Source organism: Nomascus leucogenys, chromosome 2 (genome assembly GCF_006542625.1).
Source record: "Nomascus leucogenys isolate Asia chromosome 2, Asia_NLE_v1, whole genome shotgun sequence".
Classification (NCBI taxonomy): Eukaryota; Metazoa; Chordata; class Mammalia; order Primates; family Hylobatidae; genus Nomascus; species Nomascus leucogenys.
The window spans coordinates 39,304,100-39,323,091 of NC_044382.1; the positions used below are offsets into that span (position 1 = coordinate 39,304,100).

Here is an 18,992-nt window from a genome sequence, read left to right on the forward strand (position 1 = left end):
ACTAGCTGGCCGGGGCGGAAGATGGCGACGCCCCTCGGGTGGTCGAAGGCGGGGTCAGGATCTGTGTGTCTCGCTTTCGATCAACTGCGGGACGTGATTGAGTCTCAGGAGGAACTAATCCACCAGCTGAGGAACGTGGTATGCAGCCAGAGGAGCTTGGGGAGAGGCGGGGCCGGATGCCTCACTGGTGGGGGCGGGGCCAGAACCTGTTCCGATGCGGGGACCGTGGCTAGAACGCATGGCCCATGGCGTCATCAGGAGGAGGCCGGGCTCAGTCGGTGGGGGTGGAGCCAAAAAGGGGCGGACCTTCCTGAACCAGGGAATTTTAACTAAAATCAAGCCATATTCTGCCTTCCGTTTGCCTGGTTGCTGTAAGAGCTGGTAGAGAGTCCCCGAGCCTCAGTTTCCCCATTTTCAGTGGAGATGACGTCACAGAGTTCCCATGGCCCTTGTGTGCGGGCAGAGAAACTGTCATCCCTCCTATTATGGACACCCTTCCCCAGAGTCAAAGGCAGTACCATATTGAATGCAGTAAGCGCAGATTTGGCCCTTGCCAACGCTAACTTAGGGGCCTCCAAGAACTTTACATGCCTTAGCTTTTGCCTTCTCAATCAAACCACAGCTAATGGGTGCAAAGCATTGCAGTCACAGATTACTTGGGTGGGCATGATAGAATCCTGGCCAGCTGGAGTTCATGGTTTTTCTGGTTTTGTTTTTCTGTCTTGATAAGAAGGTTGGGATGTATCTCCATCTCAGAAATAAAACTGGCTTCACATCTATTTCTCATTCTAAGTTGTTCTTAGACAATTTCTTCCCTTCTGGGAAGTTGAATGTGGGGGAAAGAGGAGAGAGACATGTCCTATTTGCTACCCTAATGCTCTCATTCGACAAAATGTATGGACCTCTAGGCACTGAATTGCCTTTGATTCCCTGAAGGTACCCAGGTCTTCCTCTTGGCAGCTGACCTTGGCATGTGTGTCCCCACCATCCAGGGTGCTTTTCTCTCTGTCCCTCTTCTGGCCCACCCTATATAGCAGTCAGATCTCAGGTCTAACGTCCCCTTCTCCGGAAGTGATTCTGACCCTTCCCCAGGCTGGGTTGGGGCCTCCTCTGGGCGCCAAATCCCCTTATGTCTCCCCATCAAGGCACACAGCATGTTAGAAGTGCTAGCTGTGGACTGCCTCCTCCATGAGACTGGCTGCTCCTTGAGGGCAGCACTTAGAGCTGAGTCTCAGTTTATCTGTGGAACTGAATTCTCCCTTCCCAAGGCCTCAGTCTCATCCTAGGAACCACGAGCATCATCCTGTTACCCACTTTTGGTCCTGGTCCCTAGAGGGCGCCCCTTCTACTCTAGCCCCAGGCCCTCCCTCAGCCAGGCTCTGTTGCAGATGGTTCTCCAGGACGAAAATTTTGTCAGTAAAGAAGAGTTCCAGGCAGTGGAGAAGAAGCTGGTGGTAAGTAATGGCCTCTGCAGTCTCCTAATCTTCCCCCGTTTCCCAGGACCCCTGTGGTTAGGCAGGCTCATTAAGCCTCTGATGGGTGCGGTGGCTCACAACTGTAATCCAAGCTCTTTGGGAGGCCAAGGCGGGCAAATCACTTGAGGTCAGGAGTTCGAGACCAGCCTGGCCAACATGGTGAAACCTTGTCTCTACTGAAAATACAAAAAAAAAAAAAAAAAAATATATATATATATATATATATATATATTAGCCAAGCATGTGTGGTGGCAGGCGCCTGTAATCCCAGCTACTTGGGAGGCTGAGACAGGAGAATTGCTTGAACCCAGGAGGCAGAGGTTGCACTGAGCTGAGATCATGCCACTGCACTCCAGCCTGTGCAACAGAGTGAGACTCTGTCTAAAAAAAAAAGAAAAAAGAAAAAAGAAAGGTCGGCCTCTGAGAACTTCCAGCCCCAATAGCAAAGTGGCCAGAATCTCCCTGTGCTCTGGCTTCTGTGTGTCCCTCTGAGAAGGGGGGCTGGTTAAGGGAGTCTAGGAGACCCAAGGCAGCCTAGGGTAATGAGGTGACTGCTGCTGCCCCTGCAGGAAGAGAAAGCTGCCCATGCCAAAACCAAGGTTCTCCTGGCCAAGGAAGAGGAGAAGTTACAGTTTGCCCTCGGAGAGGTAGAGGTGCTGTCCAAGCAGCTGGAGAAAGAGAAGCTGGCCTTTGAAAAAGCGTGAGTGGGCCTCAGTAGGGGGTGTGGGGTTTGGGGGACGCGTCTGCTTGCTAGCCTGCCCACCCTCCCATCTTATCTTCCCCACCCAGGCTCTCCAGTGTCAAGAGCAAAGTCCTACAGGAGTCCAGCAAGAAGGACCAGCTCATCACCAAGTGCAATGGTAGGCGGGAGGCCTGTGCTCTCCACCACGGTTATATAAACGGGCTCTTTCCTAACCACCCAGTGCCTGTGTCAAAGGCAGGGTTTCACTCTAACACCTGTCCCCAGCTGAGGATACAGGCAGGCCCGGGTGGGCCACACCTTCGAAAAGGCCTTAAGGGACCAGGCAGGCCACGGAAATGAGGGACGCAGTCGGTGTACTATATTCTTCACCGCCATAAAGGAATGGGCTTGCTCCCATTTTTCCTGAAACACACAACCTTCTTAGTCTACCTTTTGTTTTCCCACTTTTGATGGGTTACTCCTAACTCTGATACAAGAGGAACACAGGGCAAGCACTGTCCTATTTGGGACCTGATCCTTAGTCTCAGGGTCAGGACTCAATAGGGAAGGGTGCATGTGGTGACAGGGGGCTAGGATTGCCAGATCTTTAAAATGGAAACTAAGAGTTATTTTTATATTTCTAAGACTGGGTGTCACTATGCTGCCCAGGCTAGTCTCAAATGCCTGGGCTCAAGTGATTCACCCACCTCAACCTCTCCAGTAGCTGGGACTACAGGTGTGAGCCACTATGCCCAGTGAAACCAAGTTGTTTTATTTTATTTTTTTGAGATGGAGTCTTGCTCTGTTGCCTAGGCTGGAGTGAAGTGGCACATGGCTCCCTGCAACCTCCGTCTCCTGGGTTCAAGTGATTCTTCTGCCGCAGCCTCCCGAGTAGCTGGGATTACAGGTGTGCACCACCACGCCCGGCTAATTTTTGTATTTTTAGTAGAGATGGGGTTTCACCATGTTGGTCAGGCTGGTGTCGAACTCCTGACCTCAGGTGATCCCCCACCTCAGCCTCCCAAAGTGCTGGGATTACAGGCATGAGCCACCGCACCCAGCCAAAACCAAGTTTTAATGGAAGCTTTTCTGACTTTTTAGTGTTGGCAGTTGATTTTGAAATTTTAAAACTATCATGTAGGCCAAGTAAAATATCTGTGGGCTGCCAGTTTTCAACTCTGCTTTGTGCAGATGCCTGTGGGCCACTTGTTTGGCTCAGTTGGTGCCATAAGTTGTGGGGCACCTTCAGAGTCAGCTACACGTGCCTGTGCACCTCAGGAGCCCCTTTCATTTCCCGGAATGCTAAACTCCCCTTACCCAGTTTAAGTATGGGCTGGGCACGGTGGCTCATGCCTGTAATCCCAACACTTTGGGAGGCCAAGGCAAGCGGATCACCTGAGGTCAGGAGTTCGAGACCAGCCTGGCCAACATGGTGAAACCCCATCTCTACTAAAAATACCAAAAATTACCTGGGCATAGTGGCGGGCACCTGTAATACCAGCTACTCAGGAGGCTGAGACAGGAGAATTGCTTGAACTCGGGAGGTGGAGGTTGCCGTGAGCCAGGATCGTGCTATTGCACTCCAGCCTGGGCAACAAGAGTGAAACTCTGTCTCAAAAAAAAAAAAAAAAAAAAAGTAGGTATGAATTCCAGGCACATCTGCTTTGTTCACTGCAGCAGATCTCCAGTAGGCCAGAGCGCAAGCGCAAGAGGTTCAAGGTCCTTCCTGGTGGGGCTCCCACGTGGAGCCTTGAGTATCCTGCCTTTCACCAATTCAGCCTTCTCTCTCCCCTGGTGAGTGCTCTCACTGGGAAGATGCCAGCAGGCTGACATCTTGATCTGGCCAGGCGGGCTGACAGGTCTCATAGTAGTTTGGTCACTGGCTCCTGCCATAGCAGGGCCCAACAGGCAGTCACTGCCCCCATGCTCAAGGCCATTAGTCCCCTCAGTCTTGCCCTCTCCCTGGGCATCCCCTTACTTCCCAAAAAAGAACCTGGGGTTCTTTCCTGGTGGGGCCAGAGACCTCCTTCCCCTAGGTCATTTCCTTCCAACAGAGATTAGTCAAGCTCATGGGGCTTTGGATCTGCTTGTTGGAAGGTGTGTGTGTCATGGGGACAGGTCCTGGCTGCCTCCCCCAGAATATTCTAAATCCCTCCTGTGGGACACAAGCCCTCCTAAGCCAGTCTGGTGATGTGAACCTCACCCTGGCCAGTGCCTCCCACCCCACCCCACCCCTACAAACTTCCCTTGTGTGGTTTCAGTTTGGTTTTTACACTTACATAGTTCTTTACTCTCAAAGGGATTTTCTAACCATTCTCTCATCATCAGGTGCCACAGGCTTTTATTTTCAAGGAGTCACACAAATTTCTAATTCTTTTTCCCAAACGAACTTCACAAGTAATTAATCCCACTTAGCTGGATGCCTGGGAAGGAGGTTCAACAGTCCTCATCCCATGACCCGGTGAACTCATGTCTTCATTCTCTCCCTTCACCTGTCTCTCCTCTTTTCCATGCTGTGCCTTCACTTTTTACCAGGTCTTCTCTTTTGAAATCTTAAATGCTTAGACATTTTTGTATTTTCAGAGTTTATGTTCTAGTTAATCCTTGTCCAACCTTTTTTTTTTTTTTTTTGAGATGGAGCCTTTCTCTGTCGCCCAGGCTGGAGTGCAGTGTCAAGATCTTGGCTCACTGCAAGCTCTGCCTCTCAGGTTCACGCCATTCTCCTGCCTCAGCCTCCCAGGCAGCTGGGACTATAGGTGCCCACCACCACGCCTGGCTAATTTTTTGTATTTTTAGTAGAGACAGGATTTCACCGTGTTAGCCAGGATGGTCTCGATCTCCTGACTTTGTGATCCACCCACCTTGGCCTCCCAAAGTGCTGGGATTACAGGCATGAGCCACCGCGCCTGGCCTTTTTTTTTTTTTTTTTTTTTGATGTGGAGTCTCGCTCTGTCACCCAGGCTGAAGTGCAATGGCACAATCTTGGCTCACCACAACCTCCGTCTCCTGGGTTCAAGCAATTCTTCTGCCTCAGCCTCCAAAGTAGCTGGGATTACAGGCATGTGCCACCACACCCGGCTAATTTTTGTATTTTTAGTAGAGACAGGGTTTCACCATGTTGGCCAGGCTGGTCTCAAACTCCTGACGTCAGGTGATCCACCCGCCTTGGCCTCTCAAAGTGCTGGGATTACAGGCGTGAGCCACTGTGCCCGGCCCCTTGTCCAACCTTTGAAGACAGTAGGATTTTCTTTCTGTAGGAATCAGAATTTTCCAGGGTGCCATGTGGGGCAGTTGTGTAAATGAAGCACCTCCAGATCCCTACAGCCTCCTTGGATTTTGATCCAACACAGAAAAATTATTTATTTATTTATTTATTTATTTATTATTTAGAGACAGGGTCTTGCTCTGTCACCCAGGCTGGAGTGCAGGGGCACAGTCATAGCTCATTGCAGGCCCCAACTCCTGAGCTCAAGTGATCCTCTTGCCTCAGCAAGTAGCCAGGACATAGACGCGTTCCACCACCATATGCCCAGCTAGTTTTTTTTTTTTTTTTTTTTAGTTTTGTAGAGGCGAGGTCTCACTCTGTTGCCCAGACTGGTCTCTTACTCATGGGCTCAAGCCATCCTCCTGCCTCAGAAAGTCATCTTTGCCTCAAATGTACGATTAATTTGGGGGTAGGCTTTGCCACCACTATCTCACTGGGTCTTCCCCACACCACTGTGGGATAGGGCTGTCTCTTTCCCCATCTTTGAAACGAGGAAACAGGTCTGAAAATCGAGGCAACTCCCGTCTTCTCCCACCACCCCTGAAGCCCTAGCACAAGGCTGGGCATCCAGCCAGCCTTCAGGAAGTTTTGTTGGACGGGGATGACTGAACTAGGTCTTTTTTCTGAGTCCTAAACCCCCAGGGACATCCCATTCATTCGGTCTGCAAATATGCTGTTTGTATACCTACTATGTGCCAGGTAGTGTTTTAGGCCTTAGGGATAAAGCCATGAATAAAACAAATATCCTTGTCATTGTGGACCTTACATCCCAGTAGTGGAGAAGACAGATGAGTAAAGTATATGGTATGTTAGGTAAAAGTGTTAAGAAAAATAAAGCAGGATGTTGGGCATGGTGGCTCACGCCTGTAATCCCAGCATTTTGGGAGGCTGAGGTGGGCGGATCACCTGAGGTCAGAAGTTCGAGACCAGCCTGGCCAACATGGTGAAACCCCATCTCTACTAAAAATACAAAAATTAGCCGGGCATGGTGGTGCACGCCTGTAATCCCAGCTACTCGAGAGGCTGAGGCAGGAGAATTGCTTGAACTCAGGAGGTGGAGGTTGCAGTGAGCCAAGATGATGCCACTGCACTCCAGCCTGGCCACAGAGCAAGACTCAGTCTCAAAAACAAAAAAAAAAAAGAAAGAAAAAGAAAGCAGGAAGAGGGAATAGGAAGTACTGGGAAATGTAATTTTTAGATGAGGGAGAGTTGCTCGAAGGAGGCAACATCTGTAAAGACCTGCAGGAGTTGAGGGCAGGCGCCAATCATCTTCCAGCCTTTGGGCAGGACTGCCCACCTGTCTCCAAGGACCTTCTCCTGCCCTCATGTGGGTCCTCTGGTCCAGAATAGACTTGTGAAGTCATTGACAACAATCTTCAAACACTGCACTCCCCCAAGACTGCATAATAAACTCATTCATACTAAGATATTAGCAGTTCTTCATGGAGAACTCCTGGGTGGGGAGCCAAGCTCTGAAAAGCCCCATGAGGGAATGCCTTATCTCAGGAAGGAGCCCTGGGATGGGAACCACCCCTCCTCCCTGCCTCTCTCCCACACAGAGATTGAGTCTCACATTATAAAGCAAGAAGATATACTTAATGGCAAAGAGAATAAGATTAAAGAGTTGCAGCAAGTTATCAGCCAGCAGAAACAGATCTTCAGGTGAGGGGTCTGGGCCCGGCTGGGGATTGTTGATGACACTGGGGAGCCAGACCTCTGGCCCCTACCTACCCTCAGCTGTCCACAGCCCACCACCAGCTGGCTCCGTTGCAGGAATCATATGTCTGACTTCCGGATCCAGAGGCAGCAGGAGAGCTACATGGCCCAGGTGCTGGACCAGAAGCATAAGAAAGCCTCAGGGACGCGTCAGGCCCGCAGCCACCAGCATCCCAGGGAAAAATAAAATGGCCGCCGCTTTCCTGTTCTCTGGCTGTATTCCCCAGCCTCTGCCTTCTCTGCTCTGGGAGTCACCAGCCTCTATCCCCTGCTACTTCCCTCCCTCTTGGGTAGTGGTGGGGGTCCACAAGGTGGGGCTTGTAGCCTAGGGGAGGAGCTGGGTCTTTGTTGTCTGGTAGGCACCGCTGCTTCCTTTGGGTGTTTAACCCCTTCCTATATAAACAGCCCTGGTCATCCAGTAACATCCCACTCCACTCCCAGTGTCCTGGTAAATTTAACTCTCCCAACTTGACTACAGGGCTGGAAGCCCTGACCAGAAACTTCAAAGACAGTGGGTTCCAGAACCACAAGGAATTTGGGAAGTCAGTTTCCATCACATGACAATAATGTTATACCTGCAAATTGCATTTGCACCTGCTGACACCTCCCCCAAACAAATGGGAGCTTCACAATGGGAGGAAGAGAAAAGACAATACTGTGTGTGGTTTTAAGGTGGAGAAACAATCTGGGAAGTTGCACAGGCAGGGCTGGATAGGATGGACCAGCAACATTCTTTCAGAAGCCATCGCCAAGTGCCCCCAGGTGATCATGGGGACACACCCAGGCAGAGGACCCACTTCAGGGGTCAGATTAGCCCAGTGTAGCCTGTCCTGGTTCAGTTTGAGGCCAAGTGCACAGGAGGGGGCAGTGCTCTTGCTCCAGGGCCAGCTGGGGCCTGAGTCATAGCAGGACCTTGAGGCCAGAAATTTAAGGGCAAGTGGTGCCCACAGTTGTAAGACAATGACAGGTGGTGATTGCCTCCCAACCAGTGCCTGTCCCCAGGGCAGGTCCTAAGGCTGTGGGGGCTGAAATTAGGGCCTTGTGAGTACCTAGGGGCCTTTGGAGCTGGGAACACAAGCTACTTCGAAGCTTCCCATGGGACCTCACATCGGTATCCAGGGCCTGTTCTAGGTGCTGAGGCAGACTGTGAAAGCTAGAGTTGTCCACTCCAGCCCCTTCCAATAGGTCCCACTGAGGGCAGTGGGTCCAGCAGGGGTAGTACCTTCCTGAGGCCCTGAGGAGTCAGGGAGGCCTCTAGCGGTGCTCTTCACTCTACTGAAGGTTGGGGATCAGGGGGAGTGTAACTGGGGTCAAGGAAGGTGGTGCGTGCACCCTTAGGAGCTCTAGCTGAGGCCAGCAATGGCAATGGGGGGTCCCCTGAAGTGATGTTAAGACACCCGGGGCTGAGGGGAAGATGAAATTGCTGGCTCTACCTGAGTTTCCTGGCCTGAAGGTCTGGTTCACCCGCTCACAACCTGAACCGCACACAGCAGTGCCTGACTTCAGGCGGATCCCTGCTGTGCTTCAGTTTCCTCACCTGTGAGATACGTGGAGTTGGGCCTAACTCCTGGCTCCAAGGCTTGGGAAGTTGGGCCTGCCATTCCGTCACCTGCCTGTCAGCCAAAGCTTGAAGCCCACCCCAGGTACTCCGGCTTGTGCCTGAGAAGGGGTTTAGTTGGGCATGGGGGCTGGACAAGGAAGGGTGCAGGGCCCAGGTCTTTTCTGCTGCCGGCGCCGCTGGCTCAGGAGTGGACGCGGCCGCTTTAAGGAGCGGTGACCCCACGGCATCCTCGGGCGGGGCGGGGACAGTGCCGGCGCCACCAGCGGAGGCGAATGCGAGGGAGATAGTGCGCGGCGTCCGGCCCCACCATGCTGACCGCTCTCGCCCCGCCAGCCCTGCCTGGGATCCCGAGGCAGCTGCCCACGGCCCCCGCGCGGCGCCAGGACTCCTCCGGTTCGTCAGGCTCCTACTACACGGCTCCGGGTTCTCCGGAGCCCCCGGACGTTGGGCCGGACGCGGAAAGCCCAGCGAATTGGCCCTGGGTGGCCCCTGGGAGGGGGGCGGGCGCGCAGCCTCGCCTGTCCGTCAGCGCCCAGAATAGCCGCCAGCGGCACGGGCCCGGCTCGGGTTTCCCGCGAGGCCCAGGTTCCGGCCCACGGCCACCCCAGCCCCAGCTGCGCACGCTGCCGTCGGGGGAGATGGAAGTCATCTTCGGCGTCGGGCCCCTGTTCGGCTGCTCCGGCGCAGACGATCGCGAGGCACAACAACAGCTCACGGAGCCGGCCTTTATCAACCCCTTGCCGACGGGGCCAGAGTCTCCCGCCCTGGTCCCACGCCAGTCCCAGGTCCCCGATGGTGGCTCCCGCTGGGCCACTTACCTAGAGCTGCGACCCCGTGCGCCAAGTCCTGCCGCCCCAGCGCAGTTCGAGTGTGTGGAGGTGGCTCTGGAGGAGCGCGCCGCGCCAGCCAGGCTCCGGACGGTGCCCAAGCGTCAGATCGAGCTGCGCCCCCGGCCCCAGAGTCCCCCGCGGGCGGCCGGCGCGCCGCGCCCCCGGCTGCTCCTGCGCACCGGCTCCCTGGACGAGTCGCTGGGCCGCCTGCAGGCCGCCGCGGGCTTCGTGCAGACGGCGCTGGCCAGAAAACTAAGCCCCGAGGCCCCGGCCCCGAGCAGCGCCACCTTCGGTCCCACGGGGCGGTCGGAACCTGCGACCCAGGAAACGGCCCGCAGCACCCGCGTGGTCCTGGAGAAGGCTAAGTCTCGGCCACTTCGCGTACAAGATAATTCGGCCCCCGCCAAAGCCCCGAGGCCGTGGCCCAGCCTCCGCGAGCGCGCGATTCGGCGCGACAAGCCTGCGCCCGGGACGGAGCCGCTGGGTCCTGTTAGTTCCAGCATCTTCCTTCAGTCAGAGGAGAAGATCCAGGAGGCGCGGAAGACTCGGTTCCCGCGAGAGGCGCCGGATCGAACTGTCCAGAGGGCACGGAGTCCGCGTTTTGAGTGTAGGATCCCCTCGGAGATTCCGAGTAGGGCTGTGAGGCCAAGGAGCCCGTCCCCGCCGTGGCAGACTCCAAATGGGACTGTACGGAGTCCTCGCTGCGCGTCGCCCCAGAACCTGTCCCCGTGGGATCGGACTACTCAGAAGGTGAGTAGCCCATCGTTCCCTGAAGCCTCTTCCGCGTGGGAAAATCAAAATCCCGCCGTCGAGGAAACTGTCAGCAGGAGAAGCCCTTCCCCTCCGATCCTTTCCCAGTGGAATCAGTGTGTTGCCAGGGAAAGGAGCCCGTCCCTCGAAGCCCCTTCCCGGTGGGAGATTCCGCATTCGGCAGTCGCGGATGCGGTGGAGCCAGGTAGCAGCCCGTCCCCGCCAGCCTTCTTCCCGTGGGAGGCTCCAGATCGTCCTACTGGAACTTGGAGCCCATCTCCCCAAGAGACATGGGATCCCATGGGGCCGGGCTCATCGATAGTATTTACTCAGGAAGCTCAGAATGGGTTAACTCAGGAGGAGTTGGCACCGCCTACACCGTCCGCACCCGGGACTCCAGAACCAACAGAGATGCAGAGTCCATCCACGCGGGAAATTCCAGATCTTGCCTTTGGAGGGAGTCAGCCGTCCCCAGAGGTAGCAGCAGCACCCGAGCCGCCCGGCAGCCACCCTGTGGGCACCCTGGACGCCGATAAGTGCCCGGAAGTCTTGGGTCCTGGAGAGGCGGCCTCGGGACGCCCGCGCATGGCCATTCCGCGGCCTCGAGACGTGCGCAAGTTGGTGAAGACCACGTACGCGCCAGGCTTCCCAGCAGAAGCACAAGGCTCTGGGCTGCCTGCGCCTCCTGCCGACCCCTGCGGGAAGGAGGGCGGCGAATCCAAGACGCAAGAGCCGCCAGCACTGGGGCCCCCTGCCCCGGCTCACTACACTTCCGTTTTCATCAAGGATTTTCTACCGGTCGTGCCGCACCCCTACGAGCCTCCTGAACCGTCCTTCGACACGGTCGCCCGGGACGCCTCACAGCCCAACGGGGTCCTGCGGCGGAGGGCAGAGAACAGCACGGCGAAGCCCTTCAAGCGCACAGAGATCCGCCTGCCTGGGGCCCTGGCCTTGGGTCGCCGGCCCGAGGTAACCTCGCGAGTGCGAGCGCGTGGCCCTGGAGGAGAGAACAGGGATGCAGAGGCCCAGCGACTGGTCCCCGACGGCGACGGTCGGACCAGCCCTCTAGGCGGCGCCCGCAGTTCATCCCAGCGCTCCCCCGTAGGGCCAGCAGGGGTCCGATCGCCCCGCCCCAGCTCCCCTCAGGTGCAAGCCAGCCCAAGCCCTGGGATAGCACCCAAACCGAAGACACCACCTACGGCCCCCGAGTCCGCGGCTGCCGTCCAGGCGCCACTCCCGCGGGAGCCCCAGGCGTCGGCGGGCAAGACGGCCCCAGCCCAGCCCCGCGCTGCCTCGGCGCCTCCCACGGACCGGTCCCCGCAAAGCCCCTCCCAAGGAGCGCGCAGGCAGCCCGGGGCCGCGCCCCTGGGGAAGGTCTTGGTGGACCCCGAGAGTGGTCGCTACTACTTTGTGGAGGCGCCGAGGCAGCCTCGGCTGCGGGTGCTCTTCGACCCTGAGAGTGGGCAGTACGTGGAGGTGTTGCTGCCGCCCTCGTCTCCCGGGCTGCCCCACCGCGTCTACACCCCTCTGGCCCTGGGGCTCGGCCTCTACCCGCCCGCCTATGGGCCTATACCCAGCCTCTCTCTGCCACCGTCCCCGGGCCCGCAGGCCCTCGGCAGCCCCCAGCTACCCTGGGTCTCTGAGGCAGGGCCCCTGGACGGGACCTACTACCTGCCAGGGAGTGGGACCCCCAGCCCCGCACCTCCTCTGCTCCTCTGTGCACCGCCCTCCAGCTCAGGTCCCACCCAGCCCGGCAAGGGTTCATTGTTCCCGCTGTGAGGCCCCGGGCCGATCCCCATGGAGTTGGAGCCCTTGGATGGCCTGGGAGGTTCTGGCATCCAAGCCCCTACCCTCCTGTCTTTCCGTCGCCTCTGTCTTTAACCCATCCCAGTCAGTCGTCGGACAGGAAGTGATCTTCAGAGAATGAATCTGAGCCCCGAGGCTGGTGGAGCTGGAGTCACCCAGGAAGTGGCTGCCTACTTCCTCCCCCAACAAAATTATGTATCCCTTTCCCAGGCATTCCCAGGGCGTGGTGTGGTGTGGTGTGGTGTGTGGGTGTGTGTATATGTGTATATGCGGGCAAGCAAATAGGGAAAGTGAGGCATCCCTGGGCTCGTCCCCAGGAGCCGATCAGAGGAGGTGCTGTGGCTGCCGTGGGGCAGCAGGAACGGGAGCAGCAGGAGACAGGGCGGGGAACTGTCTGCCCTCCCTGATGGCGGGCACAGCTGAGGTGAGGCTGGCCAGTGCCCCTGGTGAGGTGGCAGGAAGGACTCTGGCTGTCAAGTCTGCTCTTAGAAAAAGGAGCTGAGCTTTGGCCCTGGAGGTTACTGGGGGGAAAGTGGCCAGTACAGCCCAGGCCAGGCTGGCTCTGAGAAAGAGAGCTAAGGTAGGGGACAGCAGGTGGAGGCAAAGCAAGGAATACAGGGAGGGCCTGGGTTGGGGGTGAGCCTGGAACTTGGGGTGGGAAGATGGGGAGCCTGGCCCTCAGAGCTGAGCTGACTCATTTTTGGGCCAGGGGTGGGGCTTCAGTCCCACATCCCCTACATCGGGAGTAGGTGAAATGGTCATCAGGAAGCTCTGAGAAGAGGGAGCGTTGGGCTCTTGTCCCACAGGAGCCTCTTGACCCCTCTGTGTGGCTAGAAGGTGGGTTAGGGCCAGCAGTAGAAGCGATACCCCTGGTGGAGTATCCAGAGGGATCTGAAGCTCTTGGCAGATTCCACTCCCCAGTAACAGATGTGGCAACAATGCCCAGAGAGGGGCTGGCCCTACAGACCAGTCACAGCAAGGGACAGGGCCCAGAGCCTGCGCTTCAGTTGCCCTGAGATTTCAGGAGCCTCTGAGGGAGATGAGGGGGGTCTGCATGAGGTGGGAGGTGGTGTGCGTGGGGGTCTGTGTATAGTTCTGAACTGGAAATGGTTGGCCCTTGCCAGCCTGGTGTGTGATGTGATGAGTTTGGGAAGGACAGTTTCTATGAGAAGCAGTGGGCAGGGATGGGGATGGATGCCTTCGTTGTTCCAGGCCTGTCAGGGGGCCCAGGTCCCTAGCAGTCCCTGCCCTCTGCCCTGGACTGGAAGCTGACTAGGAGAGCTATGAATCAGAACAACTGGCCATTTTCTAGCTGGAGATGCCAGCTCCGATGGCATGGAGGGCCCTGGGGCCACCCCAGGTGCCTTTACTTCATCCTGGTATGTAATAAATTACTGACCATGGAGCCATGATGGCTGAAATAACTGGTGTGAGGTGCCTGATTTCCTGCCACGGCCTGTCAACACCCTCCACAGTGCCCTTCCATGCCTGGGTATGGCCTGGGTGGAGGGGACCTCGGGGCTAGGGAAGGAGACCATGTGTGTCTTGGAAACACTATAGCATCCCTGTCTCCCTGAACTTGCCTCCCAGGAGGCTGGCAGCCACACCTCTTTCCTTCTGGTGGTTGATTGGCCAGGGAGCCTTGGGGTCAGTCAGGCTTGGGTTTCTCAGCATGGCCCCCCCAGCTATGTGGCCTTGGATTTGTCACCTCTCTCTGAGCCTTTGTGTCAGAAGAGGCAGAATAAACATGACAGTCTCATTTCTCAGAAAGGTCAATGAGACAAAAAAAGATGACGGCAGCCAACCAACTCTTCCCACAAGGCACTCAGCACAGTGCCTGCCACTTGGCCAGATCACAGGATGTGGGCAGTATCGGCCCCTATGTGTTCCTGCCTAGGCCCAGCCCCTCTCCTTGCCTCATTGCTCCCTATCTGTGAAATGGAGCTGAGATGGCTGGAGCCAGGGTCCAGCTAGAGGACATGCCCACGTGGCATCTTCCGGGCCCTGGAGGAGAGAGTGGGAGGAGGATGGGAGGGGTGAGGTGTCAGTTCCCCATTGGTCTAGGCCAGGTGTTCTGTAGCGGTCCCCACACCACACAAGCACACACACATCTGCACCTCAACCACAGACTACACTTGCTGAACTGGCTCCTGGGGCCATGAGGCTGTCACTGCCACTGCTGCTGCTGCTGCTGGGAGCCTGGGCCATCCCATGGGGCCTCGGGGACAGGGCCCCACTCACAGCTACAGCCCCACAACTGGATGATGAGGAGATGTACTCAGCTCACATGCCTGCTCACCTGCGCTGTGATGCCTGCAGAGCTGTGGCTTACCAGGTGAGTCCTTCGCCACTGTCACCCTGCCCTGCTCACAGCCCTTCTCAAGCCAGACCCCTCCACCCACCTCAAATTCCACCACCGGCCTTTGATCCCCAATCCCTACCACTGGGCATCAAGCCACAGATGCAGCCTTTCATTATATACCATGCCTCAGTTTCCCCATCTGCCTGCCTAACAGCAGACAATCTGGGAGACCTCCACAGTATCTTGAGACCCCAGGGAATCACTCACTTGTCCTTAGACTTCTCCCTTTCCAGGCCCGTCCTTGCGTCTGGACTCCCTCCCCAGACCTGGCGGGGCGGCCTTGGCTATGTGTACATGGTGCACGTGCACACATGTGAGCGCCTGCACATGAGTATGCGTGTGTCCGGGTTCACACACACACCTGCTGAGCATGCCTGCGTGCCAGTGTCTCTGTGAGGTGGGGGCCTGGGAGGACTTGTGCGATTGAATATTGGGCTCCAGTTTTTCTTACCTTGTTCTTGTGGTTTAAAATGGCATGTGCCGGCCGGGCGCAGTGGCTCGTGCTTGTAATCCCAGCACTTCGGGAGGCTGAGCGGGGCCAATCGCCTGAGCTCAGGAGTTCGAGACTAGCCTGGCCAACATGGTGAAACCCTGAAACCATGGTGGTCACTACTGAAAATACAAAATTTTAGCCGGGTGTGGTGGCACGCACCTGTAGTCCCAGCTACCTGGGAGGCTGAGGGAGAAGAATCGCTTGAACCTGGGAGGTGGAGGCTGCAGTGAGCTGAGATCATACCACTGCACTCCAGCCTGGGCGACAGACAGTGTGAGACTCTCTCTAAATAAATAAATAAAAATAAAATGACACGTGCCACTGGGCAGGTGTGCCCTGGAGGAGGGACCCCAGTGCCCAGGCCTCACCTACCACTTCAGCATTTCTTTCCCATCCCCGACCCCCATCCCAGGGAGCTTTAGGGGCTGGGCGGGGCGGGGGGGAGCGTGCAACAGCCTCACAGCTGCTTCCTGCCCAAACGGCTCTCTTGCCGCCTTATTTTCCCCAGAGACTCTGCTCCTATCCTCCCCACCTCCCCCTAACTGAGCGGCAGGCCTGAGGCCCTGCCTCCTAGTCCCTCCTTGTTCCAGATGTGGCAAAATCTGGCAAAGGCAGAGACCAAACTTCATACCCCAAACTCTGGGGGGCGGCGGGAGCTGAGCGAGTCGGTCTACACGGATGTCCTGGACCGGAGCTGCTCCCGGAACTGGCAGGAGTGAGTTGCCAATCCTGCCCCCACCTCTCTCCTCCAAGGGCAGGCCTGGTGGGTGGAGATTCCCACTCAGCCGCTCACACAACACACACACTCCTCTAGGACTCCGGTCCAAGGGAGGGGCTGGCTGGGATGAAGTCTGGGCTCTGGAGCTGAGAGCAAGTGGGAGAGCAGAGGGCCAGCAGACAAGGTCACCTTGTGACCTTGGGCCAGGGGCTTTACCTCTCTGAATTCCACGAACGCCCAGCGTGTCCAACTTGTTGTGGAGATGGGTCTCTCCCTGGCTGGGCTCCTGCCAAAGCTGTACTCCTCTCCTCTCCACTGCCACCAGCTACGGAGTTCGAGAAGTGGACCAAGTGAAGCATCTCACAGGCCCAGGACTTAGCGAGGGGCCAGAGCCAAGCATCAGCGTGATGGTCACAGGGGGCCCCTGGCCTACCAGGTGATGCCCGGGGCTTGGGGATAGGATGAAGCTCCTGGAGCCTTGGTTTGCCCCACTGTGGGCTGGGCAGCATCTGAGGCTCCCGCTGGGTTCCCTTAGGCTCTCCAGGACATGTTTGCACTACTTGGGGGAGTTTGGAGAAGACCAGATCTATGAAGCCCACCAACAAGGCCGAGGGGCTCTGGAGGCATTGCTGTGTGGGGGACCCCAGGGGGCCTGCTCAGAGAAGGTGTCAGCCACAAGAGAAGACCTCTAGTCCTGGACTCTACCCTCCTCTGAAAGAAGCTGGGGCTTGCTCTGACGGTCTCCACTCCCGTCTGCAGGCAGCCAGGAGGGCAGGAAGACCTTGCTCTGTGCTGCCATCCTGCCTCCCTCCTCCAGCCTCAGGGCACTGGGGCCTGGGTGGGAGCCAAGGCTTTCCTCTCTGGACTCAAATAAAACCCAGTGACCTCACTAATTTTCTCTGCAAAAGGTGCTTGGGGGGCTGGGAGTGCAGACATTGGTGTTTCTGCTGATGTCCCTTCTAAAAAAAAAAAAAAACTCTCAAAATCAATTTTTTTTTTTTTTTTTTGAGGCAGTCTCACTCTGTCATCCAGGCTGGAGTGCAGTGATCTTGGCTTGATGCAACCTCCACCTCCCAGGTTCAAGCGATTCTCCCACCTCAGCCTCCTGAGTAGCTGGGATTACAGGCACCCACCATCATGCCCGGGTAATTTTTGTATTTTTAGTAGAGACGGGATTTCACCATGTTGGCCAGGCTGGTCTTGAACTCCTGACCTCAGGTGATCCGCTCGCCTTGGCCTCCCAAAGTGCTGAGATTACAGGCGTGAGCCACCACGCCCAGCCTTCAAAATGCTTTTTCTATTCTCTCACTCAACAACAACAACACAGAAGATGGCTGTGACCAAATGCGTGGGGGCTTTCCCCCACACACCAGGCAAGCAGTTCTGCAGCCAACACCAGCTGGGTGCCCTCCAAAATTCAATTCTGGCACTATCTACCTGGAGATAGCATCAGATCCCACAGGCTGAGGGCTCAGTCCCCCATTCTGTCCCCCATTCAGACACCAGTTCCAACTCCAGGCCTCTGGAGCTTCTGGCCTACTGGCTTCAAGATGAGGTTCCTACAACCCCCTCTTTGAGTTCAACTAATTTGCTAGAGTGGTTCTCAGAGCTCAGAGAAACGTTTACCAGTTTATTATAAAGGATGTTACAAAGGATACAGATGAAGAGATGTGTAGGGCAAGGTATGGGGAATGGGTTCGGAGCTTCCATGCCCTCCATGGATGCATCACCGTCCAGGAACCTCCACGTGTTCAGCTATCCAGAAGCTCTCTGAACCCTGCCCTTTTGAGTTTCTGTGGATAATTCATTACGTAGGCATGATTCATTAAGCCATTGGCCATTGGCGAACAACTTACCCTCCAACCTGTCTGCCCTCCCTTGACTGGGGATGGGGGGTTGGGGGAGGCTGAAATCCTGCCTTGGTCTCTCTGGTGACCAGCCCCTGTCCTGAAGCTACCCTAGGGGCTGCCAGCCATCAGTCAATCATTAGCACACAAGAAGACATCATTTCGGGGATTCTAAGGTTTTAGAAATTATACTCCAGGAAACGAGGTCAAAGACTAAATATATATTTCACAATATTACATCCCTCCTACAGAGGGCCAAATTTACATCCCTACAACTTCCAGAGGTAAGAGGGAGCCATCAATGGTGTGGTGATGTAACTGCCCAAAGGGTTAACCTTGCCCAAGCCTAGACAGAGCCGATTGCTCAAGATAGGGGAATTGCAATAAAGAGTAATTAATGCAGAGCTGGCTGTGCAGGAGACCAGAGTTTTACTATCACTCAAATCAGTCTCCCCAAGCATTCAGGGAGCAGAGTTTTTAAGGACAACTTGGTGGATGGCAGGGAAGCCAGTAAGCCAGGAGTGCTGATTGGTCAGGACTGAAATCACAGGGCGTCGAAGCTGTCTCCTTGCCTTGAGTCAGTTCCTAGGTGGGGGCCACAAGTCCCAACGAGCCAATTTATGGATCTGGGTGGTGCCAGCTGATCTATCAAGTGCAGGGTCTGCAAAGTATCTCAAGCACTGATCTTAGGAGCAGTTTAGAGAGGGCCGGAATCTTGTAGCCTCCAGCTGCAGGACTCCTAAACCAAAATTTCTAATCTTGTGGTTAATGTTAGTCCATCCTACAAAGGCAATCTACTCCTCAGGCAAGAAGGAGGTCTGCTTTGAGAAAGGGCTGTTATTGTCTTTGTTTTAGACTATAAACTAAAAACTAAGTTTCTCCCAAGGTTAGTTCAGCCTACACTCAGGAATGAAGAAGGACAACTTGGAGGTTAGAAGCAAGATGGAACTGATTAAGTTAGATCTCTTTCACTGTCTCAGTCATAACTTTGCAAAGGTGGTTTCAGTGACATCCCAGGGCTTCAGAGCCATCATGAGAAAAGAGAACCAAGGAAAACTCTGCACGCAGGCCACCTTGTGGCACACCTACTCCAGGCACTCCATGCTATCTGCACCCCTCCCAGAACACAGGTCTCACTGGGTCTATACCCGACGGCTGTTCATTTTCCACACTCTGCCTTTGACCTCAGCTGGTATGGATGGGCCCTGGGTTTCTGACTAGCCAGATTCAACATTTTGGTTCTCAGTCCTGCTTTCTCCGGAAATTATTCTGGCTGGGCCTTTTCCTTAGTAAAGGAGCCGTGGACCCCACCTAGGTCTGGAACTGGAGATCGGTGGCACCAGAACTTTCAGTTTCCTTTGTGAGTGTCTCTGATCTAGCCAAGCCCTGGGAGAGGGACAGAACATTCTAACCCCCATTTTTAGAAATATTTTTATTTGGCATGATAGCCATGTGTAGGAAGACAATCTAATCCCCCTTTGACAGAT

The 18,992-nt window shown here is 55.8% G+C and overlaps 3 protein-coding genes across 4 annotated transcripts; all 3 read left to right on the forward strand.

Moving 5' to 3' along the window:
- Positions 1-7,562, forward strand: SPATA24 (spermatogenesis associated 24). 2 transcript variants are annotated; one of them, XM_003266452.1, is made up of 6 exons: positions 1-138; positions 1,389-1,454; positions 2,045-2,175; positions 2,265-2,335; positions 6,982-7,084; positions 7,196-7,357. In XM_003266452.1, the coding sequence occupies exons 1-6, from the start codon at positions 22-24 to the stop codon at positions 7,323-7,325; spliced, it is 618 nt and encodes a 205-aa protein (XP_003266500.1). In that variant the 5' UTR covers positions 1-21; the 3' UTR covers positions 7,326-7,357. The 2 variants fall into 2 exon arrangements, with proteins under 2 accessions (XP_003266500.1, XP_030684232.1); XM_030828372.1 differs by lacking the exon at positions 6,982-7,084 and having other exon boundaries at positions 17-138; positions 7,196-7,562.
- Positions 7,563-8,899: 1,337 nt separating this feature from the next.
- On the forward strand, positions 8,900-13,509 carry PROB1 (proline rich basic protein 1). The gene has a single exon (XM_030828385.1). It carries the CDS (start codon positions 9,008-9,010, stop codon positions 12,056-12,058), a length of 3,051 nt encoding a protein of 1,016 aa, XP_030684245.1. The 5' UTR covers positions 8,900-9,007; the 3' UTR covers positions 12,059-13,509.
- A 683-nt stretch (positions 13,510-14,192) lies between these two features.
- MZB1 (marginal zone B and B1 cell specific protein) lies at positions 14,193-16,547 on the forward strand. Its single transcript, XM_003266451.2, has 4 exons — positions 14,193-14,420; positions 15,531-15,655; positions 15,984-16,094; positions 16,194-16,547. Exons 1-4 carry the CDS (start codon positions 14,244-14,246, stop codon positions 16,348-16,350), a joined length of 570 nt encoding a protein of 189 aa, XP_003266499.2. The 5' UTR covers positions 14,193-14,243; the 3' UTR covers positions 16,351-16,547.
- The last annotated feature ends 2,445 nt before the right edge of the window (positions 16,548-18,992 follow it).